The following is a 26,697-nucleotide window of genomic DNA, read 5'->3' on the forward strand; positions in this document are numbered from 1 at the left end:
CGAATTATACAATGAGTCAAAAACAGAGCATGACGTAAAGTGGCAGAATTAGCCCCAGAATTTTGGACCCTGGCTCTGCTTCTTACATTGGGTGAAGGTCACCGTGGCCGTGGGAAAGCCACCAAGTCTCAACTGAACTTCAGTTTCTCTGGCCCCGCATTTGTTCCATCATGGTTTCGGGGAGCTCCCGGCTGGAAGAGCTGGAATCCCTTCATCCCTCGCAGCTCTCATGAGTGGAAACCCCCTCCCTTGGTTGGCACGAGTGCCCTTCTGTGCAGCCCTCCTCGTCCTCCTGGCCACTCCCCTCCCCTCCAGGGGAAGGCTGGAGCAGTTCTGTTTCTTCTACGCTTCATCTAACACTTCCTTTTGCCAGCAAGACTCCTTCATGCCTATTTCTAAGAACTCTGACTTGTTAGGTACATTTTCATTTACTGTTTTAATTTGTAATGTTCACACGATTAAAAATACAAAAATATGCTGGGAAACCTCCCTCCCCCTGCGTCTTCCCCTAGTCTCGTTTCCCCAAAACACAAGTTATCATTGTAATTTATTCTTATATATTCTTTATTTGTTCGTGCACAAGTTAGGTCAAATAGAAAATTTGTTTTACATTTTATTAAAAAGATTTTTTTTTAATGTTTATTTATTTCTGAGAGACAGACAGAGACAGAGTGCGAGCCGGGGAGGGGCAGACAGAGAGGGAGACACAGAATCCGAAGCAGGCTCCAGGCTCCGAGCTGTCAGCACAGAGCCCGACGTGGGGCTCGAACTCACGAACCACGAGATCATGACCTGAGCCAAAGTCGGCCTAACCGAGTGAGCCACCCAGGCGCCCCTTGTTTTACATTTTAATGTCAAATACAGCATTTTATACACACTGTTCTGCATCTTCCTATTTTTTCACTTTTTTCTTTCAGTATAGGAAGAGCATCCTCACTCTGTTCTCCAGCCGGGTGGTGTTCCTTTGTGTGACTATACTTCAACTGTCTCAAACTAAAAGAATTTGAGTGGTTTCCTGTCTTTTGATATTATAAATAATGCTGCAGTGAACAGTATTGTATGCACGCCATCAGACACATATGCAAGCATTTTTATAAGATCAATTTCAAATTTATGGATCAAAGATGGTTATTTTAACAGATGTCAATATATTGCCTCTACAGCGATCCTACCAATTTCCAGTGCTCTGGCAAATTATAGGAGCATCCCTCTCCAAAATCTCCACAAAAGTGTGGGCCTTCAGCTGTTATGAATGGCATGCTGTTCACTTTTAATTTGTATTTTTTATCATTATAAGTGAGGTTGAACCTGTTTTCATGCATTTGTTTTCCCTCTGCAATCTGCTGTTCATGACCTTTGGCCATATTTCTTTTTTTTTTTTTTTTAATTTTTTTAAATTTTTTTTTCAACGTTTATTTATTTTTGGGACAGAGAGAGACAGAGCATGAACGGGGGAGGGGCAGAGAGAGAGGGAGACACAGAATCGGAAACAGGCTCCAGGCTCTGAGCCATCAGCCCAGAGCCCGACGCGGGGCTCGAACTCACGGACCGCGAGATCGTGACCTGGCTGAAGTCGGACGCTTAACCGACTGCGCCACCCAGGCGCCCCCCTTTGGCCATATTTCTATTGTGTCACCTGTAACAGATATTCAGTGTGTATTGACATTTTCAAGTCTGGCAATGCACATTATTCCTTGTACTTCTTAATGTTTCTACCAATTTCTGGCAAAGAAATCATTGGAATGGATGTGGTAAGTTAAGAAATTAGTACAGTGGAGACATACCTCATTTACTTTGAGGAAAATAAACCCATTTGAAGAACCAAGTATGAAATACTGATGAATCTATTTTATCTCATGAAAATTTAAGATGAATGGAAAATACAAAGTGACATTACAAAACAAAGACCATTGTAGTCATTATGCATAATCTTAAAGGACAGGTAAATATACATATATCTACACACACGAAACCAAAGCAATTAATGACAAGAAGAAATAATAGTCTCTGGAACAGTCCTCCCGCGCCTCCACCTACCCTATGCTTCTAAAGTCTGCCCTTGGCTCATGCTCCACATTCTTCAAGGAATGCATTCCTCGTTTGCTTATCTTTCTTATCAGCTGGAGTGCAAAGAAGAGACACCGGTTGATTTCTACTCGAACAATGGTCCAGGCACAGCTGCTGTACTCTTGGCTTTCCAGGTAATCATGGATCCTTTGGAAGTACATTTTAATCTGTAACCTAACGTTCTCACTCCCCAAGATGCAGCTGTCCTGCTCTGCTTCCGGGCCTGTGAGTTCTTCTAGGTATTCCAGCTGTTGATGAAGCTCAGTGAGGAACTTCTCCACGTGGCTTTCCTCCCAACCATCTGAAGAAGTATTTGCCCTGAAGAGGTTGAAGATCTGCTGAAGCATCTCGTGAAGAATGGCCAGTGCTTGTCCTTTCTGGTACTGGCGAGGATTCACAGACCGCTGGGGAAGCAGGAAGTTTTTCCTGTGTGGCAGACACTGCTGAATTGATGAGCTTTGCAATGTACTCAAGAGTTTTAAACTCTCTCTGTTTACTCTTTGTTGGAAGAGAGCCAGTTTCAACTCTAGGGAGAAGACAGTAGAAGAGGCCAACAGCACCGACACAATTTCAAAGAAATGCTTGTTAATCATGATGAAGGTCAAATATGCCACTTATCTCTGGGCAGACTTAGTTAGGAAAGCTCCAACTTTAGTGAATGCTTGCCTTTCATGCAGCTCAGATTGTTCTGGAAGGTGTTCTCTTTTGTTGGTTTTGTTTTCTGATGCTGTCATTACTCCGAGATTACATACTGGGTTTTCTGGTTCCCTTTTCATAGTGTTTATGGGACATTTCCTCCACTTTCCCCATTGTGTTGGCTGTTTAATGAAGTAACCAAAAGAACTTGTTTCATTGTATGTGTTCCTTGGATAATTACAGACTAGTCACCCAATATGATTTTCTATTACTCTTATTATGTATTAGATACAAAGTTTCACTCAACACAATATGCTTTCTAAATATTTAGTCAAACTTATTAAAGTTCTTTTATTGAGAGTATTTTTTTAAAGGAGTACTCTTTCATGGAGTAATATTTATCAGAGGCTTAGCAGCACCTATAGCGTGCTTGGACGGGGCGGGGGCAGGGAATTAAAATCTATACAGACTACTAAATTTAAAAACTCAAGTAGAGCTGTAAATTTGTGCAAATGCTTGAGCAAATTAACCTTAAAATATGTATGAGCAATCTAAAATTGTTTTTTAATGTTTATTCAGTATTTATTTTTGAGAGAGAGCGAGAGAGAGAGCAGGTGAGGAGCAGAGAGAGAATCCCAAGCAGGCTCCTCACTGTCAGCACAGAGCCTGACATGGGGCTCCAACTCCCAAACCATGAAATCATGACCTGAGCAGAAACCAAGAGTCGGACGCTCAACAGACTGAGGCACCCAGGCATCCCAAATTGTTTTATACCTTACTAAAGTAGTTCAATATCTAAGTTTCTAACCTATGAAAGTAATGTGAATGAGAAAAAAATTAGCAAAAGAAGGTCATTATAAATTTATTACAACTGCAGAATATTAGAAATGGCTTATAGGTCCAATAATAGGGAAATGGTTAAATAAATGTTGGTACATCCATATAATTAAATGCCATGTAATCATTATAAATGATGAAGTTATATGTGAAAAGGTTGGGCAGTTGGCTGATGTACATTCCCTAGGGTACCATTAACTATGGTAAACCAAAGCTACTCTCTTTACATTAATAATGCCTCTTGAATTACAAATACCCAGTTCCACATTTTAAGTCCTCCCAAATATGCCCTCAATCTACCTTTTCAATCTTATCTCCCACTGTTGCTCCAAATATAAGGTAAGGGAAACTGAATTCCAGATAAAGTTAATGACTCACTATTTCCTTAATACACCTAGCAGAGGTGTGTGTGTGTGTGTGTGTGTGTGTGTGTGTGTGTGTGTCTTCTCTCTCAGAAATATCACCCATGGTGTTACCTCCTTCACCTCTAATATGTGTCTGTGCAAGGACTAAGGGTTACTTCTTTAGGATGTAGATTTCTTTTACGAAGCTATAATCTGTCTTCTGGATCCTCACAGCATTGTATACCTTTTTAAAAACACTTTTCTTGGGGCGCCTGGGTGGCGCAGTCAGTTAAGCGTCCAACTTCAGCCAGGTCACGATCTCGCGGTCCGTGAGTTCGAGCCCCGCGTCAGGCTCTGGGCTGATGGCTCAGAGCCTGGAGCCTGTTTCCGATTCTGTGTCTCCCTCTCTCTCTGCCCCTCCCCCATTCATGCTCTGTCTCTCTCTGTCCCAAATATAAATAAACGTTGAAAAAAAAATAAATAAAATAAAAACACTTTTCTTGTTCTGTCTTATGCATGGCTATATATTTTTGTCACATTTACATTTATGTGAGTATGTAAGTATGATTAATGTCATATAGCAGGGCTATATCTAACCATGTTGCTATTTGTTTTCTAATTGTTCATATGGTTTTTTTCCTTCTTTTGGATTGATTACAAAACATGATTCCATTTTATCTCCACTATTGGTTTATTAGCTATACCACTTTATTTTTATAGTAGTTTCTCTAGGGTGTAAAATATATGTCTTTGGGGTGCCCGGGTGGCTCAGTCGGTTAAGCATCTGACTCTTGATTTCAGCTCAGGTCATGGTCAGTTTATGGCATCAAGCACCATGTGGGACTTTGTGCTGACAGTGTGGAGCCTGCTTGGGATTCTCTCTCCCTCTTTCTCTGCCCCTCCCATGCTCGTGTGCTTTGTCTCTTTCTCAAAATAAATTTAAAAACTTAAAAAATATTAAAATATATATCTTTATTTAGCATATTACAATTTACTTTCAAATAATATTACACATGGCTTAAAGGATATCACAATATACTCTTCTCCATCCACTCATCCTTTGTGCTCTAGCTGTTATACATTTTCATGTGTTTTAAACCCCACAAACATTGATACTATATTTATTTTAAATAGTCAATTATATATTTTAAAGAGATTTTTTATTTTTTTTTTATTTTTTTATTTTTCAACGTTTATTTTATTTTTGGGACAGAGTGAGACAGAGTATGAACGGGGGAGGGGCAGAGAGAGAGGGAGACACAGAATCGGAAACAGGCTCCAGGCTCTGAGCCATCAGCCCAGAGCCTGACGCGGGGCTCGAACTCACGGACCGCGAGATCGTGACCTGGCTGAAGTCGGACGCTTAACCGACTGCGCCACCCAGGCGCCCCCAAAAGAGATTTTTTAAATGAGGAAACCTTTCTTCTATATTTACTCATTATCGTACATTTACCAACATACCATTTCTGGTGCTGTTCATTTCCTTTCAGTAGATCTAAATTTCCATTTGCTATCATTTTTCTTGAATAACTATTATTATTCTTAAATCCTTTAATAATTCTTGTATCTCAGTTCTGCTGGTGACAAATCTCTTGGCTTTTCGTTTGTCTGAAAAAGCATTTTGCCTTCAGTTTGAACATACGTTTTTGCTGAGTATAGAATTCTAAGTTGAGATAGTTTTTCCCTCAGTACTGTAAAGATGTTGTTCCATTGTCTTTTGGCTTGCACGATTTCTGAAGAGAAGACTGCTGTCATCTTAATTTTATTTCTTTTGCATAATATGTCTTCTCTTTCCCCAACTGCTTTTAAGGTTTTCTCTGTACCATTATATTTCAGCAATTTGATGATAATGCGCCTTGATGCAATTTTCTTCTTGTATCTTCTATTATGAGTTTCCTAAGCTTTTTGAATCCGTGAGTTTATAATTTTTTTTAATTTACTTATTTTTGAGAGGGAGACACAGAGCATGAGCAGGGAGGAGGCAGAGACAGAGAGACACAGACCTAAAGCAGGCTCTAGGCTCTGAGCTGTCAGCACAGAGCCCGATGCAGGGCTCAAACTCACAAACCGCAAGATCATGACCTGAGCTGAAGTTGGGCGCTTAACCAACTGAGCCACCCAGGCACCCCGATAATTTTAATTAAATTGGGAAAAGTTTCAGACCTTATTTTTTTCAACATTTTTTATCTCCTTCTGGGACTTTAAGTACAGATATATCAGACCATCCAGTATGATCATACAGGCCACTCATGTTTTGTTCGTTTAGCTTTTTCTCTTTTATTTTTGATCATTTCTATGGCGATGTCTTCAGGTTCAGTGATAATTTCTTCTGCTTTATCTTATCTGAATGTTAATCCCATCTAGTATATTTATCACTTTAGGTAGTATATTTCTCATCTCTAGAAGTTGATTTTGTTCCTTTTTGATATCTTTCATTTCCTTCCTCATCACGTTCATCTTTTCTCCTATCTTTCTGAGCTTACGCGGTTTATTTATGATAGGTGTTTAAGCTTCCTTCTCTGCTAATTCTGTAGTTTGTGTCATTTCTGGGCCTTGTTTCATGATTATCTTTTCTACTGCTTATGGGTCCTATTTTCCTGTTTCTTTGTATGCCTGATGGCTTTTGGCTGGATTCGGAACATTCTAAGTTCTACATCATGGGTACTGGATTTGTTAAGCCCTACATATACGGCTGGGCTTTGTTTTAGGACATAGTTGAATTACTTGGAATCTGTTTGACTTGTTTGGGGCTTGTTTTTCAACTTTGGTAGCATGGATGGAGCAGACTTTGTAGTCTAGGTTAATGTCATCTCACTACCAAGGGACCATCCTCATAAGGACTCTACTTACCGTTCCCTGTACTAGGAAGTCTTTGCACTCTGGCTGATGGAAGCAGGAGATGTTCCCAGCCCTGTGTCCACCCTGGGGATAGTTGGCCCGTTCCTTTTTAAAAAATATTTATTTATTTTGGGGGGAGCACAAGCAGGGGAGGGTCAGTGAGAGGGGGACAGAGGATCCAAAGTGGGTTCTACGCGGAAGAGTTGACGGCAGGGAGCCTGACGTGGAGCTCGAACTGAGGAACAGTGAGATCATGACCTGAGCCAAAGTCTGACGCTCAGCCCACTGAGCCACCCAGGCACCGAAGCCGATTCCTTCCTGAGTATTCTTTCCCCAGTCTTGAGATTCTAAGTGACATGGACACTAGGTATTCTTAACAAAAAGTTGTGTGTTGGCTCAGGTCATGATCTCACAGTCCATGAGTTTGAGCCCCACGTCAGGCTCTGTGCTGACAGCTTGGAGCCTGGAGCCTGCTTCAGATTCTGTGTCTTCCTCTCTCTGACCCTCCCCCGTTCATGCTCTGTCTCTCTCTGTCTCAAAAATAAACATAAAGAAAATTTTAAAAAAGAAAGAAAAAAATAGAATAAACTAACAGTGGCAATCTATCTTTCACGAGAATGGACTTTGTAAGTGGTTTTTAAATTTGCTCAAATATACATTTTTATCTATTCACCTTTTTTTCCCACAAATTTATTTAACATTATTGTCAATCTAAAAAACATTGATGCTGCAAAAAAAAAAAAAAAAAACCTCGTGATTACCTCTCTGTGTTCAAAACATACCACAATAGCTCATTAGTAAGAAAGGCATTAAATTTTTTTTAATGTTTATTTATTTTTGAGGGATAGAGACAGAGCAGAAGCAGGGGAGGGGCAGAGAGAGAAGGAGACACAGAATCTGAAGCAGGCTCCAGGCTCCAAGCTGTCAGCATAGAACCCGGTGCAGGGCTCGAGCCCACTAACCGTGAGATCATGACCTGAGCTTAAGTCCAGAACACTTAACCAACTGAGCCACCCAGGCGCCCCTGTAAGAAAAGCATTTTACATTTAACCAAAAGATGGCAGCATAACATCACTTAGAGCCTGGTATCATCTTGCGCTGTTGGCAAGAGAAATCCAAAAGTTCATGGCACCTAGTGGTCTAATGTGTGGTCAGCAACACACTATTACTTTGACAAAATGAATAGTTCCCATAATGCATAAGATCATTAATTACTCTAAGTCATATGAAGATACTTGCTGGTTAGTATTGTGAAGTCTTTCCCTTTTCTTGCCTTGATCGCTTTAATGGACACTTGTTGCTTCCTGACTGTTCACAGACATCACTTCTCCCTTTCCTAAGGGCTGTGGGTCAGCAAAACCTGACTTCTCTGCATGCTCTTGGGTCTTGTGTTTCTGGCCAGAGTCCACATCTGATACATCTAGCCCTCATCCAGGCTACTCACTACCTCACTTTCCCTGGACTCAGTGATTATTTTGGGCATGGTCATTTGTCACAATGATCTCAACACACCTCTGCCCCCTTTTTTCTGAGCATCTATTTACAAAAATTTAACCATATTAATTTATCTGTCATCGGATGCTGTTAGTTAGAAGTGATCTTAAATGACATATAATCTCTGCTTCGTATTCCTTTTCTGAAAAATCCAGTCTTAAAAATTTGGGCAGAAAAAAAGGTAAGAATTGTGCCAGAAGAGGTGGGGATGCATGGTAGTTCAGAGGGATGCCAGGGCTCAAAGAGGATGAGGCGAGCCTCCATATGGACAGCTGACCTAGCATGGGGTGTTGGAGCCTGAGAAGAGTAGAGTATCTGTGGGGGTACAGTTTCTGGAAAGAGCCATAGCCTAAGGCGAGTGACTTATGGAGGAAGGCAAAGTTCTTATGGAGAAAGTTTCAAAGTACAGCCATAGAAATTACTCAACCACTTTATTCTCCGTTTATTTATAAAAGTTGTATATATTTAAGGTAAATAATGTGATAGTTGGGTATACATGTACATTGTGAAATGATCACTATAATCAAGCTAATTAATGTATCTATTACCTCAACGGGGGCGCCTGGGTGACTCAGTAGGTTAAACAACTAATTTCTGCTCACGTCGTGATTTCATGGTTTGTGAGTTCGAGCCTTGCATTGGGCTCTCTGCTGTCATTACAGAGCCCACTTTGGATCCTCTGTCCCTCCCTTTCTCTGCTCCTCCCCACTCACATGTGTGCTCTCCCTCTCTCTCACACAAAAATAAACAAACATTAAATATATATACCTCATATAGTTCGTATAGCTTACGTAAATACTTACTAGTGTTAATGAGTTAAATAGAGGAATAGCCAGGCAGCCACATCAAAATGCCTAGATGCCATACTTACTCAGAGGATCAAAGTGAGCCCCATCAGTAATGGGACAAATTGAAACCATGCCCCATCTCATAAAATGCAAATCAAAATAACAACATCCCTTCTGCGCTATTCCCACCAATGTAAATAACTTGGATTTAATCATGAGGAAATATCACTTAAACCAAAATTGAGGAACATTCTACAAAATAACTGCTCTGTAACAGTTCAAGGCTGTGAAAGTCAAAGAAAGACCAAGGAAACGTTCCAGATTAAAGGAGACTAAAGGGACCTCCAGTTTCCAGTCCTGCAAATGAGGAGCTTACAAGGCATCACTCTGTCCTATTAAGCGAAAAGCTAGGGGCGCCTGGGTGGCGCAGTCGGTTAAGCGTCCGACTTCAGCCAGGTCACGATCTCGCGGTCCGGGAGTTCGAGCCCCGCATCAGGCTCTGGGCTGATGGCTCGGAGCCTGGAGCCTGTTTCCGATTCTGTGTCTCCCTCTCTCTCTGCCCCTCCCCCGTTCATGCTCTGTCTCTCTCTGTCCCAGAAATAAATAAAACGTTGAAAAAAAAAATTAAAAAAAAAAAAAAAAGTAAAAAGCTAAACACACTGAAAAATCAATCACTCTTTTTGGATCCGTAAGACAGAGGAAGACACAGGGCAAACCAATGCCCCCCAAATTGGAGAGAGAGAGGCCAGAGAATCCAGGGACTAACAGTTTACTGAAGCAGAGGCTCATGAGCAGAAACCATTGTGGGAAACAGTGTGGGAGCAGGAAACCTGAACTGTAATTGGCAGATTGCTAGAGGTTCCGTGAGACTAAAGAATATGCCAACTGAACACAGTGTGATTCTCAACAGTGTCCATTTGCTATTAAGGATATTACTGGTACAACTGGACAATCTAAACATGAAGGCTGAGTATTACATTCTTCTAATGTAATGATGTTAATTTCTTAGTTTTGATGATGACGTTATGGTTATGCAGGAGAAATGTTCCTGCTTATAGGAAATACACGTTAAAGTTCGTGAGAATATTGGGGCATCAGACAGGCAGTTACTCTGAAATGTTTCAAAACCAAGATTCTCTCTCTTATATCGGCAATTTTTGTGACTAGTCCAAAAGGGGGGAAAAGTGTGTGTTTGCACGTGCATGTATTTTTTTAGTGAAATTATTCATTTTTGAGATGTGATCACTGAGGCCTCATAGGGCAGAGTACCCTTCTTTCTCCATACTATCATCGCCTATGCTGTTCTTTTGTCCCCTCTTCACAGTTTAATTGAGGCCAAGAATGGCAAAAAATACAGGGAAAGAAAAGGCCACCACTCTGCGTTATGAGTATAGCATGATGCTTAAGCTCATGGGCTCTAAAGTGTGACAGCCCAGCTTTACTATCTGTTTGCTGTGTGCTCTTAACCAAGCGATTAACATCTCTGCGTCTCCATTACATCAATGTAAAGACAAGGGTAACAACAGTATCTCCTGCAGCTGTTGTGACTTCTGGTTGAAACAATGTGCTTATCACAGTGTTTGGCAGATGGTCCACACTCAATAAATGATATTAGTATGTTATTTGTATGAGGTATGACAGTATCAATAGATTGAAACACTCTTTTCCATTGATCCCCGGACAAGTACATTCAACATAGTTCTCCCAAGCTCAGTCCCCGCTCAGTCCCCTATTAATCAGTCACAGCTGAAAATAAGATGAAGCCTATCTTCCATCAGTGGGTTTTTTTTTTTCCAGTAAATGTCAATTAATCCAAAGAAAGAAGGATCAAGAGGGTGCGTGCTCTAAAAGCACTTAGACGACATGTAGTGGTCCTCATGACATTAATTCAGTCAACAAATTTTTATTAATTGCTTATTATCTTCCTATCACTGTTTAGGCCTGTTCAGTGGGCCAGTGATAAAGATCCCAGGAATGAAGCTTAACTGGATTAGGTAGGGTGAGAAGGGAAAAACAGTGAAGTATAATCAAATTGTATAGCATGACATAAAAGTAGATCAGAATAAGATCAGTTGGGAGCATCTTCTCTTTCTACTTATGGACTGCCTGGCTGTAGAACTTCCATATACAGAACAAGAAAACCAGGTAGCCTAAGATCACCCCCTGAGGCACACCAGGATCTAAGGAATGAGTGGACGAGGATACCACAAAGGGAAATAGAGTGTCTGGATCAGTACAAAGGAAAGCAGCTTTCAAGAAAGAAGGGTAGTCTAACAGTGTCCCATGCTGCTGAGTGGATAAGCAAAGAAAGTACTTGAAAGCAGACATTGGTGTTAATGACATGGAAGTCATTAGTGACTTTCGTAAACAGAATTTTCAACAGAGCAGTCTGGGTGGGAGCCAGATTTCACTGCTTTTAAGATGAAATGGAAAAAACAATGTAGGTGATGCCAACAAAAGTTTGATCACTACATGGAGGAGAAAAACCAAAAGAAAGCAATAATGGAATATTTGAACTTGGAGGGCTTTGATATTTTATTTTGGTTTTTGAGGTGGTAATGGCAACCTGTTGACTAGATGAGGCCAGTGGAGAGAGGAGAAAGAGATGGAACTCATGGCAGGCTTGGTCTTTAGCAGGAAGGATGGAAGAAAGACTAGGTGTCAATATAAAATTATATTGACATATATATATTTCATATTTAATGTATATGCATGTATTACTTGACTAATATACCTGGTTAGTCACCAGGTATATAGTGCATAGCTGCTTAGTCACCCCTAAGGTAATAATGACATCAATTTACCTTGCTTTGAACAGAAGCAGAGAAGGTCCACAGTCCATCCAGGATTGGGACTTCGCCAGGTGGTATTCAACTGAATGACAATGAAACAAGGGACTCTAAGATACTAGAAAGAGAGCAGTGGAAGTGTTGAATTCTGGAACTCATAACAGGCGAGTCTGGATTATACCTGAATGATCAAGTTCAGGGGCAATATAGTCCACCTACACCCCTCTGATCATACTTCACAATTGACTTCCTATTTTCTCTAGTCTTCATATTTATACTTGATTAGATAACAATGCTACTTGTGTATCCACTCACATGGCAATATCCACTTACTTAATATATACTACGTATGAAATACTTCTCGTAAAGCTTTATGTATTTGTAATTTATCACCTCCTCTTTTCTTCCCCTCACCCCCAACCCTCAGCAGGATTCTTCGGGAAAATATTGTAAAGCAACAGAGACTCTTAGCACATCAAACATATCAAAGTCATAAGAAGTGGTCCAGATAACAAGAGAAAGATTTTTGCTACATAGGATCCTTTTTGACAAAATTAAAAGACCTAAGCTTTTCGGAGATCAACAGGAAAAGATACACCAAAGCTCTTCAAAGATGCAGGCAAATATGGGCATCATGGTTTTGAGAATATTTCATCATGCAGCCAGGAGTGAACTGGGTAATTGGGCAGGGAGAGGACAAGAAGTTTAAGACAAAGGGAAAATGAAGGGCAGAGGAGAGAGACGGAACCCTGTACAACCATGAAAGATGGTCTCTATAAACTGAAAAGCATCTCAGTGGGAAAAGTTAAGAAATTGTTTGCACGTCCTCTGAACTCCAAGCATGTTTACTGTTGGTTAGTGGTAGAATTGTTTTCTTTCTAGTAGCAGACAACATCCCCATGATTGTCTAAAATTTTTATTTAACTACCATTATTGCACTACATGCTAACTAACTTGGGTGAAAATTAAAGACAATTTTTATTTAACCAACACCTACAACTCTATGTGTAAGGCATTACTTTTGGCAAACTCTAAATATGAATTCATTTCATTGTTCTATGATTTAAGTGCTCTTATAGCTCCCATCACACAAAAAAGGAAACCAAGACAGGGGCATACTAAATCCAAATGTTGTGCAGTACTAAGAGAGTATATTGATATTATTTATAATCTTTATAATAGGCTTGAGAGGTAGGTCTTATTATCTCCACTTTAAAATGAAAAGAAAAAAAAAACCACCTGTGATTTAGAGAAGTTAAATAACATTTCCAACCACAGGGACTTTCACTTCTGATCATGAGGGACTTACAGGTCAAGAATTAACCTCCCAGAGTAAACAGCTAGAAAACTAGACAAAATATAGGCAACAGCTATTTGTAGTCACTGGATGAAAGGCAGCGGAAGACTGTGGTTCTTGAGAGATGGGAAGCAAATGAAGCTTTCTAATTGGAGGCAATTTCTAGACTGGGCTCCAGGAAGGAGGATCCTCCCTAGACAATCTCTCTGAGTTGAAGAAACAGAGATTAGAGTTTGGGGAGGCCAAAAACAACCAGAACTTGCAGAGCAGAGCACCCAAAAGGAGGGAGCTAGTTATGGAGAGAGAGTTCCAGAAATTTTCAGAGGGGTACTCTTGAGTCCTTGGTGAATACTGACCTGTGCACACATCAGGTGAAGCCCAGTAAGGCTCACCAAGTATAACGTTCAGAGGAAGAAAACAAACATCATGGGGCTTGAAGCCAAAGAAAACATTCAGGGTTGGAAATCATTCCAAGTCCCACCAGCTACCTAGGAGAGACATTCTTGAATCATAGGGCATTCAGTGAAGGACCCCCAAAAAGTCACCCTTAAATATAAGGCTAAATTAGTCCTAAAGTAAAGCCTAATCAAGACCTGTCTTGAAAGAGCTTAAGAACAAGATCGGAAAAAAACCAACTAATCTACAACCAATGACTGCCTACAGAACAAAACCCAAAATTCTTGAAAGAAATAAAACAAAATCCAGCACACTAAAACATAAAACTACAATGTCTGACATTCAATATAAACTATTAAACCTATAAGGATATAGGAAAATGTGTTTCCTGTATTCAGGAAAAAAAATGAGTCAACAGAAATGGACTGAGAGATGATGGAATTAGCAGAGATATTAAAGCAGCTACTCTAAATAAGATCCACAGGGAAAATGAACATAAATACAATGAGAAGGGAAATGGAAAACAGAACAAAAAACTGAACCAAAGAGACACGCAAGACCTGAAAAACACAATATCTGAAAATGTCACTAGATGGGATTAACAACCCAAAACAAAGACACAGCAAAGATAGTTAGGTCATAAGTAGAATTAAAACCCAGCTCCACGTGACTCTAAGGTATTATCATGTTCCTTTGGTGCTTCTCATTTTACAGTGCCTTCAAAAAAAACACCCCACAGCTAACAACAAAAGTAGAAATATCATCCAAGGAGAGGTTTTGTGGGTAGAAGGGCAAATGTAAACATGTCACAAGGAAGAGAACAATTTGAGGATCGAGACAGACACAGGCTCATATTCTAGCTCTGTCATTTAGCTAGGTGAACTTGTACAAACCTCTACAGCTTTGAATTCATTGCCTCATCTGTAAAATCGGGATAGAAAGATAGCCTGATATATAACAATATATACCAATTATTGAGATAACATGTGAGAAGTTATTTATCATCCACTTGGCACACAGAGACATAACTGTTTTTCAATCGCTAGTAGGGGAGAACCCTGAAATTCTTACCTGGGCTTAAGAAAGTACATAAAAATCAATGATTGAAAGGTCTGAACCAGGCTCAGGAAAAGCTCTGTTCTCCCTCTCTCTCTCTCTCTCTCTCTGTGTGTGTGTGTGTGTGTGTGTGTTTAAGGGAGTGGTCCTGGGTGCCAAGAGGTCCTGGATCCTTTTGCACCAAACTTTTGCCGCATCTAAATCTAATGGGCCAAACAGGCACATGAAAAGATGTTCAGCGTCGCTCCTTATCAGGGAAATACAAATCAAAACCACACTCAGGTATCACCTCACGCCAGTCAGAGTGGCCAAAATGAACAAATCAGAAGACTATAGATGCTGGCGAGGATGTGGAGAAACGGGAACCCTCTTGCACTGTTGGTGGGAATGCACATTGGTGCAGCCGCTCTGGAAAGCAGTGTGGAGGTTCCTCAGAAAATTAAAAATAGACCTACCCTATGACCCAGCAATAGCACTGCTAGGAATTTATCCAAGGGATACAGGAGTACTGATGCATAGGGGCACTTGTACCCCAATGTTCATAGCAGCACTCTCAACAATAGCCAAATTATGGAAAGAGCCTAAATGTCCATCAACTGATGAATGGATAAAGAAATTGTGGTTTATATACACAATGGAATACTACGTGGCAATGAGAAAAAATGAAATATGGCCTTTTGTAGCAACGTGGATGGAACTGGAGAGTGTGATGCTAAGTGAAATAAGCCATACAGAGAAAGACAGATCCCATATGGTTTCACTCTTATGTGGATCCTGAGAAACGTAACAGGAACCCATGGGGGAGGGGGAGGAAAAAAGAAAAAAAAAAAAAAAAGAGGTTAGAGTGGGAGAGAGCCAAAGCATAAGAGACTGTTAAAAACTGAGAACAAACTGAGGGTTGATGGGGGGTGGGAGGGAGGAGAGGGTGGGTGATGGGTATTGAGGAGGGCACCTTTTGGGATGAGCACTGGGTGTTTTATGGAAACCAATTTGGACAATAAATTTCATATATTATAAAAAAAAAAATTTAAAAAAAAATAAATCTAATGGGCCAGATAATGTGAGCAAACATATTTCTTCCAGAAGAGTATACAGCGTCTTAATGGATGCTGCTCTTTTGACCTGAAAAAGTTAACAGGGATTCTACGTGGAAATCATTACAGAAAAAGATCTGCCAAAATATATATTTTAGGAAACGTGCCAGTCAACTTCACATGGTTGTAATGAATGCTATCATGTTTCCTTGGAACAAAATGTATTTGAAAGAGTCCGTGTCTTACGCTGAGATAGTCCTGGAGCTGTACAGTACTTGGAGAGCCAGTCAACTGCAGTAAGCTGCCATTTTGGTAAATTAGGTATGTAACAGTAACACCGTAGACTAGTTACAAGGATTAAATAAAGTAACATATATAAATTGCCTAGTATTAGTAATTTAAAATTAGTTTTCTGTCCTTCTGGAGTCCTGTTTGTCCCCCTCCAATTCCAATTTATTTTATTTGACATGAAATCTTCCTGATACGGGAACTGAACTAAGGTTCCAAACCACTGGTCCCTGATGTCAACTCTCGCAGGTTAGATTTGTCACTTCTTCCTTTCCTGAAGAAACATTTGATAGACCAAAAGAGACAAACACCAGAGAAGCCACTGTAACCACATGGGGCTCTGTCACATTTGGAATTTGTTATTCTCTGAGGTTTGAGAAGAACTCAACCGGCTTCAGTCTTTGGCAGAGCAAAGAGAAAAATAAATCAAAAGTCTATAAAATAGTAAAGAGCTATAAACTTTGCCCTTTGCCTTCTTACTCTAGCAGACATTTTTCAAGGCTCTAAGCAATTATCAAGTGACACGGTTGTCTAAAATCAATACTGCTACCTGTGTAACGACCAGAAAGCAGATATGAACAAGGGTGCCTGAGCTGGTCCAGGGATTGATGAGTTTGCTGAGTAACTTAGTCTGACTACCTGGTCACATATTTCTCTTGACACAGTGAACAACTAGGACCAGAGGGATCCCTAGCGGGAAGGCTATGGCCTAAAAGCCTTCCCACTAGTGGGAAGTTTCCAGGAAACTCTTAGCCTGAAGTATTATCAAAAGATCAGTGAGATGGGAGAATATCATGTGATCTATGGACTGCCATGCCAGGAATCCAAGTTCACCTCAGTTGCAGATAAAGATACTCTTGTGGCCTGAGATAAGAATTATTGCCTCAAATAAATAAGATGTTCTTCTAAATAAATAAATAAACTAAAAACTAAGACAAGGTATTGCTGCTTAAAAAAAAAATCTTATTAAAGGTGCAGTAGATTTGTAAAGTTCTTTTTTTTTTAAATTTTTTTTTAACGTTTATTTATTTCCGAGACACAGAGAGATAGCGCATGAGAGGGGGAGGGGCAGAGAGAGAAGGAGACACAGAATGTGAAGCAGGCTCCAGGCTCTGAGCTGTCAGCACAGAGCCTGACGCGGGGCTCGAACTCACAAACCACGAGATCATGACCTGAGCCGAAGTCGGTTGCTCAACCGACTGAGCCACCCAGGCGCCCCTGTAAAGTTCTTTATAATGAGTAAACACCTATGCCTGGAGCTCAAAAAGGGAGGAGTATTTAACAGACTTAAATTCAATTTCAATTTTTTTGAACATAATTACACTTATTAACAGTGAGTCAATTTATCTGCATGCTCAACTTCCTGAGGGCACCTTAGTTTGACCCCATCTATCAGTGTCAAACTTCACTCCGACTAACCTGGGAAGCCAGGAAACCCAATCTGTGTGTTATATTCCTTGGGTCATGTGTGAATGCAAGATGAAGAGAGTCATTCTAAAGATAGAAAACTGGGAGACAGCTGCCCAGAGTGGCCCCTATTGAAATGCAAGAGAAGACGGCTTGGAAATGGACACACACTCAACAACAGGCAGCAACTGGGGCACGGGTGGAGCACGCTGGAAGGATGGCAGTGTCTCTGATAAGCGTCCTGTGTGGTGACAGTTCTCCTTTTTGGGGGTAGGAATAAAGGTTTTTTAAAAGAAGTCTTTAGACACAGGAACAAATGTTCTCTTTGTCACTATGACTTTGCAGCAGATACAGTCAGGTCACATAATGAAGCCATTCATTAGCGTTGGGAATATAAACTGAGCCTCTTCCTATTCATCTCACCCTTCCTGAAGGTCAGAACAAGATTAAGATCACCCTGAAAGGAACGGCCTGCCTGGCCGGTGGTGTAATGACACTTTCAAGACGGTTTCATTAAATCAGTTTCTATGGTTTTTCTTTTTGAAACATCAGCAGGCATGATCTTTATGTACAGAGAAGAAAAGAACATTAAAACAATTTTTTAATGTTTATTATTTATTTTTGAGAGAGAGAGAGAGAGAGAGAGAACAGGGGAGGGGCAGAGAGCGAGGGAGAGACAGAATCTGAAGCAGGCTCCAGGCTCCAAGCTGTCAGCACAGAGCCCGACATGGGGCGCTAACTCACGAGCCGTGAGATCATGATCTGAGCTGAAGTTGGACACTTAACCAACTGAGCCACCCAGGAGCCCCAGAAAAGAACATTTTAAAAGAAAACACCTTATATCGTAGAAGGGGGAAAATGGACACTATGAAACGCTGCCAGTCAGCTGTTGTTTGGGATTGAGTGATGAATACAAAGCATTGTAGTACTGTAAGTCTTTGAGGTTATTTGTTGGCATTTCAGAGACCAAGGAGATCATTTTATATTCATCAGGTGGGCTTTAAAAAAAATGTGCGATTTTGAATAGTACCTCCTGGCCATATCCTCTGTATGTTCACATTACCATCCCAGAAATTTAAGGACAGTGATTTCTTATTAAAGAAAAGTAGGAACTACAATGCTTAATTTTAGACTTCAGCAAAATTGAACTTTTCCGTCTGTAGTTCATCTCTATTTAGCCATAATTAGAAGATCACATACTGGGGGTGCCTGGGTGAGTCAATCAGTTGAGTGTCCGACTTTGGCTCAGGTCATGGTCTCATGGTTCATGGGTTCAAGCCCTGCATAGGGTTCTGTGCTGACAGCTCAGGGCCTGGAGCCTGCTTCACATTCTGTGTCTCCCTCTCTCTCTGCCCCTCCCCTGCTTGTGCTTGGTCTCTCTCTCTCTCAAAAATAAATAAACATTAAAAAAAAAAAGATCACACACTGATGTGAACAGAAAAAGTGCATAGATATATGGTGGGGAAGGAGAATGGCAGAAAGCGGAGGGCATTAAAAGACAGGCAATAGAAACAAAACATTTTGTAATTTATTGAGATATAAGTACAGGCACAACTACGTTTTTTAAATAAGAAAAGCAGTGATAAATTTTCTGACTCTCAAAAATTTACATCAGATTTTATATTAGACTGACATGTTATTTTTCATTTTATTAAGAGTTTACTAGTGAAGACCATTGGTTCTCAGACTCAGTGAAACAAAGGTTTTGCAAGTTGAAGCTAGATGATCTGCTGTTAAAATCAAATACTAGCAAGCATTTCCCAATTCATATACAAATAAGTTAATGGAAGCACTTTCTAAATTGTAAGCATTTTCCTCATAAATTGGTCTTAAACCACTCATGTGGCAATGATTTACCTTGACTTCTCAAAATGGCATCTGATTTGCTCATAGCATACAATTAAAATAGTCATAGCAGTAATTCATGGTGTTCTTTTTTTTAAATTTTTTTTTTCACCATTTATTTATTTTTTTGGGGGACAGAGAGAGACAGAGCATGAACGGGGGAGGGGCAGAGAGAGAGGGAGACACAGAATCGGAAACAGACTCCAGGCTCTGAGCCATCAGCCCAGAGCCTGACGCGGGGCTCGAACTCACGGACCGCGAGATCGTGACCTGGCTGAAGTCGGACGCTTAACCGACTCTGCCACCCAGGCGCCCCATGGTGTTCTTTTAATAACACCATGACTCCTAGATGTTTTGTCCTTTAAAGATGTTAGAAAACGATAGACTAAGACCATTGATCTATTGGTAGATAAGCAAATTTAAGCTTAAAGAAATAAAGAGAAAGGAATCCAGGTGTGTTTATGGGCCCCAAACAAAAATGGGAACTCTGCATATGGTCTGTGGAAAAGTGGGTCACTGCATGTAAGGCAATGTGGATATCTTTGTCAGTCTTTACAAAGGATAAAGTTTCAGCAAGCGCGACACAGTTAATTTTGAGACTTTTCTGGAAGGCAGTGCCTTCATGAATTACTCTTTATGTTCCTCCAAAAGGAAACTCGATCTTTAAGGACTTGTTACTCCTTTAAAATCTGGATTACGAGGGTTTGAAAAGATCATAAACTTCACTTATTTAATAATGGAAATTGTTAGTCATTTTTACAAGTATTTACTGAGTACCTATCAAAACTAGCAGTGAAACCTAGAGATTCCTCATGTGATTCCTAAAGATAGGTTTTGAATGTTACATCTTTTTCCAAATGATCACTCCTCTTGTCCTTTCTGAGAGAAAGAACATGTTGTTAGCTTTTAGATTCTCTTGTAATTTTCCTGTAAGAAGAGGTGGAGAACAAACCTACATAGCAAAACACATTAACAGGGAATTACAAGGGTTAGCTAAAACTCAACACCCAAAAAAACAAATAATCCAGTGAAGAAATGGGCAAAAGGCATGAATAGACACTTCTCCAAAGAAGACATCCAGATGGCCAACCGACACATGAAAAGATGCTCCACATCACTCATCATCAGGGAAATACAAATCAAAACCACACTGAGATACCACCTCACACCTGTCAGAATGGCTAACATTAACAACTCAGGCAACAACAGATGTTGGCAAGGATGCGGAGAAAGAGGATCTCTTTTGTACTGCTGGTGGGAATGCAAACTGGTTCAGCCACTCTGGAAAACAGTATGGAGGTTCCTCAAAAAATTAAAAATAGAACCACCCTACAACCCAGCAATTGCACCAGTAGGTATTTATCCAAGGGATACAGGTGTGCTGTTTCGAAGGGGCACACGCACCCCCATGTTTATAGCAGGGCTATCAACAATAGCCAAAGTATGGAAAGAGCCCAAATGTCCATCGATGGATGAATGGATAAAGAAAATGTGGTATATATATACAATGGATTATTACTGGGCAATCAAAAAGCATGAAATCTTGCCATTTGTAACTACGTGGATGGAACTAGAGGATATTTTGCTAAGCAAAATTAGTCAGTCAGAGAAAGACAAATATCGTCACTTCACTCATATGAAGACTTTAAAATGAAACAGATGAACACAAGGGAAGGAAAGCAAAAATAATACAAAAACAAGGGGACAAAACATAAGAGACTCTTAAATATGGAGAACAAACAGGGTTACTGGAGGGGTGGTGGGAGGGAGGATGGGCTAAAAGGGTAAGGAGCATTAAGGAATATACTCCTGAAATCATTGTTGCACTATATGCTAACTAACTTGGATGTAAATTTAAAAATAAAAAACAACAACAACAAAGATTAGCTAAAGGCAAGAGAAATGCCAGGGAAGACTGCAAATCAGCACACTGCCTTATTACTATTTTTAAAAACTCGTCCATTCATGTTTAAAAAAATTAAAGAAGGCCAAAATAAAGAAATGCTTTACTCTGATTCTGGCTACCACCAAAAAGGACGTTTTCAAGAGCACCCAAGGAAAACCCTAAGATTAAATTGGAAATGTGGGCTATTTATGCTATGGTCATAATGTCTTTCACGGAGACATTCTGGATTACATAACTTCAGAATTAAAGCAAAGGTGAAAGATCTGGGAAATTAAACAAGATATCAGACTTGATTCCTTGAATCTAGAAAGTCCTTCTTTTTTCTCATGATTTCTCTAACTCAGCAAATCACTGGACATCAAATTCATTTGTGGGGTAAATGTCAAAAGAACCAGGCCTGAAGTAGAACATGAAATGAGGAGACCCAGCCTCACATATTCTCCAGAGTTTATCCAAAATTCTTGGAAGCAGTAAGATAAGGGATGGAAAAAGAGAGGGCAAACACCAAAAACGGGGAACTTATGTGGGCTCTATTATGAAATGAAATGATGAGGAAGAGGAGAGACAAGGAATCTCTAAGGTTTAATCCTTTCTGGGAACATCAGCATACTTTAAATCTTATGTGTGTGTGTGAGAAAGTCCTATAAATGAATGCTTTGAAGAACAAAGCACATCATGAAAAAGAGGAGAAACAGAAGCGACAAATAAGAATTGGGGTTATGGTTTTTAACCAATACAATTACTTTAGTGTTTGATCAGGATATAGGAGAGTAGGAAAATAATTCTGAATTTGTAAGTGTATGTAGATATTCAGTGATGACATTTGGTGAGCTTAGGTAAACCCTGCTCACACTCTTTACAAAGAGGGACCCTTGTCCTATGACCTAGGCAACCATGTTTTGTAGCAGGCTAGAAGGTGACTGGACCAGAGGTGGCACAAGACCTAAGGACTGCCCGTGGTAGAATCCTATGACATGGTTTGGCACAGGACAGCTGGGCCATCAGCTTCTCAATGTTGGTAATTTGAGCTGGAATAGATGGAGAAGTTAAATGTGAGGGGTGAAGATGAGACAGAGACTGAGTCCACAAAGTGGGTGGTGGTACTTTTAAGAGCCCCTTCTAAGCCAAGGCTCTGAGAAAGAGAAAAATGAGTAAAAATACAAAGTTAACCCGAAGAAGAAAATGGAGTTGCCTCTCAGAAGGGAGTAGGGAACCAACGAGCAATAGATACACAGGGAGTGACAGGTGGAGAGAAGAGGCTTTCCTCAGAGCTGTTTTAGTTCTTGACATCTTTTAGTTCCAGCCATGAATTCTTACACCGGACCCTTCTTCCAGAGGTAAGTGGGGCAAGACTCTGATCCTTGAAATCAGAGTTTAATCATTGCTATGCTATGCTTTTATAGTAAGGCGCTTCTGAAGAGTTTACGCTGGGAAAGGAGTCCTCACTAAGGAAAAGGAACTGCAGCATTTCATGTGTGTGTGCGTGTGTGTGAATTCAAGTTAATAAAAGCCAATCCCTTTGAAGTACTTTGTATATCAAACAACACTTGATAATTATCATGACAGATATCATCAGATGTATGTGCAAGGTGTTGTCCTGGGTATCATGACGATATACAAAGAAGTAAGACAGGTACTCTCCCTCCGACAAAACACTCTTAGGAGGACCTAAGTAAACTTAAAACACATCTTCCTTGGAATGGTTTTCCTTCACCATTTCCTGCCTAAATTAGATTGCCTTGTTATGTTTCCACACACACAAAAGTACTTCCCAGTCATAATCACACTTACAATGGCTTATCTCTTTTCTTAGACTGCAAGCCACAGGAAGGTACTGTTCCTGGAACATGGCACACGCCTAATAAATACTGTATGATGAATAAATAACTGAAAAAAAACTAAGCGATGACAGAGAAAGTTGGGTAAAGGACTTCGGTAATTCTCAAAAAACTGACAAAGCTTTTATGCTGTAACAATGCAAGTAAGAGTCATGTGATTCAAAATAATTGTAAGCACTGTACAATTATTTTGAATGTATTAAATTTAGAAAAAGTATTCATTGAAAGACTCTATAAGCATTTGTATTTTACAAGGTGGGGTTTCTCTCCTTTTTCACTTTGTGGCCTTGTCACTAATTACATTTGTTTCCTTTGTAAAAACAGGAAAGGTAAAAACCTTTTCTTCATTCTCAAGTGCTGGTCTTTCTTTCTGTATTAGATCTTGATCTGCCCAAGATGATCTTTCTCTTTCTCTTTTCCTCCTTTGCCACTCACTCCCCACCTCCACAATCCAGCAATACACAACCTATTTTTTTTTTTTTTTTTTTTTGACAAGTCTTCAAAGTCCAGTACAGCTTTAGAAATCAGGAAAGGTTTGCAAGTGAAAAGGCAGATCAGGAAATACGAGCAGTTATTTTTGGTCACCCAATTTCCATGAGTGCTCTCCTATAGATTACCTTAATGATGAGGTAATGAATTTGGAATCAGCAAGTCAAATCACTCATTTTTTCTGGAAAGTTAAGCACTTAGATATGTATGCAAACTACGAGAGTGGCCTGCTTCCCAGTAACTAACTACATCATCTTCCTGTAATACCATCCCAGTTTTGTTTCCCCATGCACGCTTGATGACTCCCCTCTGCACAGATCTTTCGGGACTTTCAGATTTTGAGTTTCAAATTTAGAAAATTGTCTTTGCTGACATTTTTCTAATTTGCATTTCTCATGGCATTGTAGACGCGCTATAAGGCAAATCTCCCACTGTTATTCTCTGCTATGAGACTTTGAAGGTTCTCTAGACTATTTAAGAAAAGGTGTCTGCTTTTGTTGCCATATACAGATTACGTTCCTGCTCTGTCAATGGACAATGCCACAGTTCGGCACTGAGGGCCCTCTTACCGCCACAAAAGGCCACACATCTATCCTCAAATACTTGCTCAGATTGGCTAATCAACTTATGAATGAATACACTTTCTCATTTGCCAACTGGGCTTTGCTTTCAAAGACATATGACGGCAAGGCCTTTATATTAGGGAAATACTAGTAATTCTCCACAGCAACTAAATATATGATCATATATGCAATGCATAGGTAAAGCCCACTCATTGTCACTTTATGAAAACAAAAATTTTCTGCATCCAAGAATAATACATGAACTTCTCAATTTGAACTGTACATTGGGAAAACTTTAGGAAACATCTATCCCATTCCACAGAGCTCTCCTTCCTTCTCCCACAGCAAGATCTTGCTCACCCAAACTCCTGTTTCCCAAAGTTTGACTATCTTAAATTCCTTAACCTTTTATTTAGGTTGATTAACTTCTAAAATATTACAACAAATTTATTCTTTTAAACGTATATGTATTTTTGAGAGACAGAGACAGAGCACAAGCCAGGGAGGGGCAGAGAGAGCGGGAGACACAGAATCTGAAGCAGGCTCCAGGCTCTGAGCTGTGAGCACAGAGCCTGACCTGGGGCTCGACCCACAAAGCACAAGGTCATGACCTTAGCCGAAGTCTGACACTTAACCGACTGAGCCACCCAGGCGCCCCATAACAAATTTCCTTTCAAAAGCAAACTATAATGTATATTTTTCTAGCACACATTAAACAAGTACACAAAATATTTATATGGGAATAAACACATTATGTTAGTTTCAGCGAAACTACAAATAATAGTCCTCTGGTTTGAATATGGGTTCGAACTGCAGCTGATGGAATAAGTACTCCCCTTCAGTGGAAGCTCCAGGCCCCCACTTTTTTGCTTCTGTGTTCCCGGATGACAGAACTAAAAGACGATGGGCCCCAACATACAAGCTCCTGTCCATTTAGCTGCTATAAATATAAGGGTAAACGACTACAATCCTATGAATTGAAACTTTATAGCCAGTTTAGAATAAAATACTTTCAATCACTTCAAAAGTAAACTTTTGTAGGGGTGAAGGGAGCCAGGGAGGGTTGGAAGGACTTAATAAACAGTATCCAAGGACTTTGTATAACTTCTAACTACTTTCAAAGCAGTGTCATGTACCTTACCTAATTTGAATCTCATAAGCCAAATGAGATAGAAAAAAGGTGTAGGAGTTACAGAATCATTATCATTATTTGAAGGCCTAGAAGCTATTTCTGGACTTTAAACAGCATAAGAGAAGCCGGACCTTTCCTCCAGATAACACGAAAATATCACATTTCTTCTCTTTTGACTGGGATTAGCTAGCAAATGAATGGTTCACATTGGATGAGAACAAAGTTCTGCCTTTTAACCAGAACTCAGTATTTTTTACTTATATTTAAATTATACAATAACAACACAAAGCAATAAAAGACTATAAACATTTTAAAATAAAATTAATGACTAGTCAAGATCTCCCAACTATTTTCTTCTTGTAGAGTCCCTTCCAGTTTGCTTGCATGATGTTTTCACAGCTATATTTTGCTTTCCCCTTTTTTCTTTCTAATTTATCATATAGTCTCTCTTGCTATTACTTCCAAATAGGATGACAGATTAAACGCTCTGCCCAAATTCATGTACGGTGTTAGAAAATGACAGGTCTGGGAGTAGAGCCTAGACGGTTTTGTTTTTGCATTTCATTCTGAAGCTGTTTTTACTACACTGTCTCACAAAGGAAGAGAAGTCCCAATTTTTAAAAATCCACAAAAATCTAAACTTCAGAAACAGATCAATTAAGATGTGACCCTTTAGTTTATGGAAAGATTTGCCACCGTAGCAGTCCTGTAAGTGTTGAAAATTCCCCTTCTGTGTAATTAGACTTGGTCTCTAGCCTCAAGGAGTTCATAGATCACTTACAATTTGACATAAATTCTAAACAAGTATGTATATTGAGAGGGAAAGGATTTGGGTCAATATCAAGTCAATCAGAAAAGAAAAGACAACATCTTAGAAATTGTAACGTGAGCCAGTGGGGAAAAGATGATTGAATTAAAAACAACTCCACAGAAGCACATGGGCAGCCTATGGTGCTCCAGTGTGCAGTGATATGGGCTGTTTATGTAAGAAACCCCAGAGTAAAAAGAAAACACAATTACAAAATGCTGTTCCAGTTTTCCATTAAGCACAGCTACAGTAGAAAGCAGGCTGCTTCCAAGACCATGCCTGAATTCCATCTTGGGAACTGTATGAGATGTTAAAAAATTTGCCCTGTGATGTGAGTTTGAAGACAAGTGTTCTCAAAGTGTAGTATGTTGTCAAACTATCAAGATGCTTGTTAGTGAAGATCCTTCAGTCTCAGTCAAGACCCATTAAATCAGAATGTCTAAGGGGTTAGTTTGGGATCTGCATTTCTTCACAAGCTCTCTAGGCAGCTGATAATGAACGCTGAAGTTGAAAACCCCAGAAATTACTGGATATAACAGTAAAACCTTGGATTGCGAGTAACTTGTTCTGCGAGTGTTCTGCAAGTCGAGCAAACATTTCTAATAAATTTTAACTTGATAAATGAGCAATGTCTTGCAATAGGAACAGTACGCGATGCTGAACATCACATGATCACAACTGAGCCAATGGTTCTCTCTCTGCGGGATTGTGGGTGACCATCTCCCATGCGTGGTTGCCCGGTCTCAGGTCATGGTGTTTGGCAGAAATCAGTGATTTTTCAGAAGCTTGGAAGGTGCCCACAACTGACACTGGTGTATTTTTTGTCACTTCAGAGCACCTATGGA

General features: G+C 40.0%; 2 protein-coding genes across 4 annotated transcripts in view; both read right to left on the minus strand.

Moving 5' to 3' along the window:
- Positions 1 to 26,697, minus strand: part of LOC123592621 (translation initiation factor IF-2-like) — an 80,726-nt gene that overhangs the window by 15,891 nt on the left and 38,138 nt on the right. The gene's annotated exons all lie outside the window — the stretch shown is intronic.
- On the minus strand, positions 1,625 to 3,286 carry IFNE (interferon epsilon). Its single transcript, XM_045467853.1, has one exon. The coding sequence runs from the start codon at positions 2,658 to 2,660 to the stop codon at positions 2,034 to 2,036; it is 627 nt and encodes a 208-aa protein (XP_045323809.1). The 5' UTR covers positions 2,661 to 3,286; the 3' UTR covers positions 1,625 to 2,033.

The sequence above is a fragment of the Leopardus geoffroyi genome, chromosome D4, assembly GCF_018350155.1.
Source record: "Leopardus geoffroyi isolate Oge1 chromosome D4, O.geoffroyi_Oge1_pat1.0, whole genome shotgun sequence".
NCBI classification, from domain to species: Eukaryota; Metazoa; Chordata; class Mammalia; order Carnivora; family Felidae; genus Leopardus; species Leopardus geoffroyi.

Excerpts from the sequence above, each read along its gene's own strand:
- IFNE (XM_045467853.1), bottom strand. The coding sequence starts at position 2,660 with ATGATTAACAAGCATTTCTTTGAAATTGTGTCGGTGCTGTTGGCCTCT.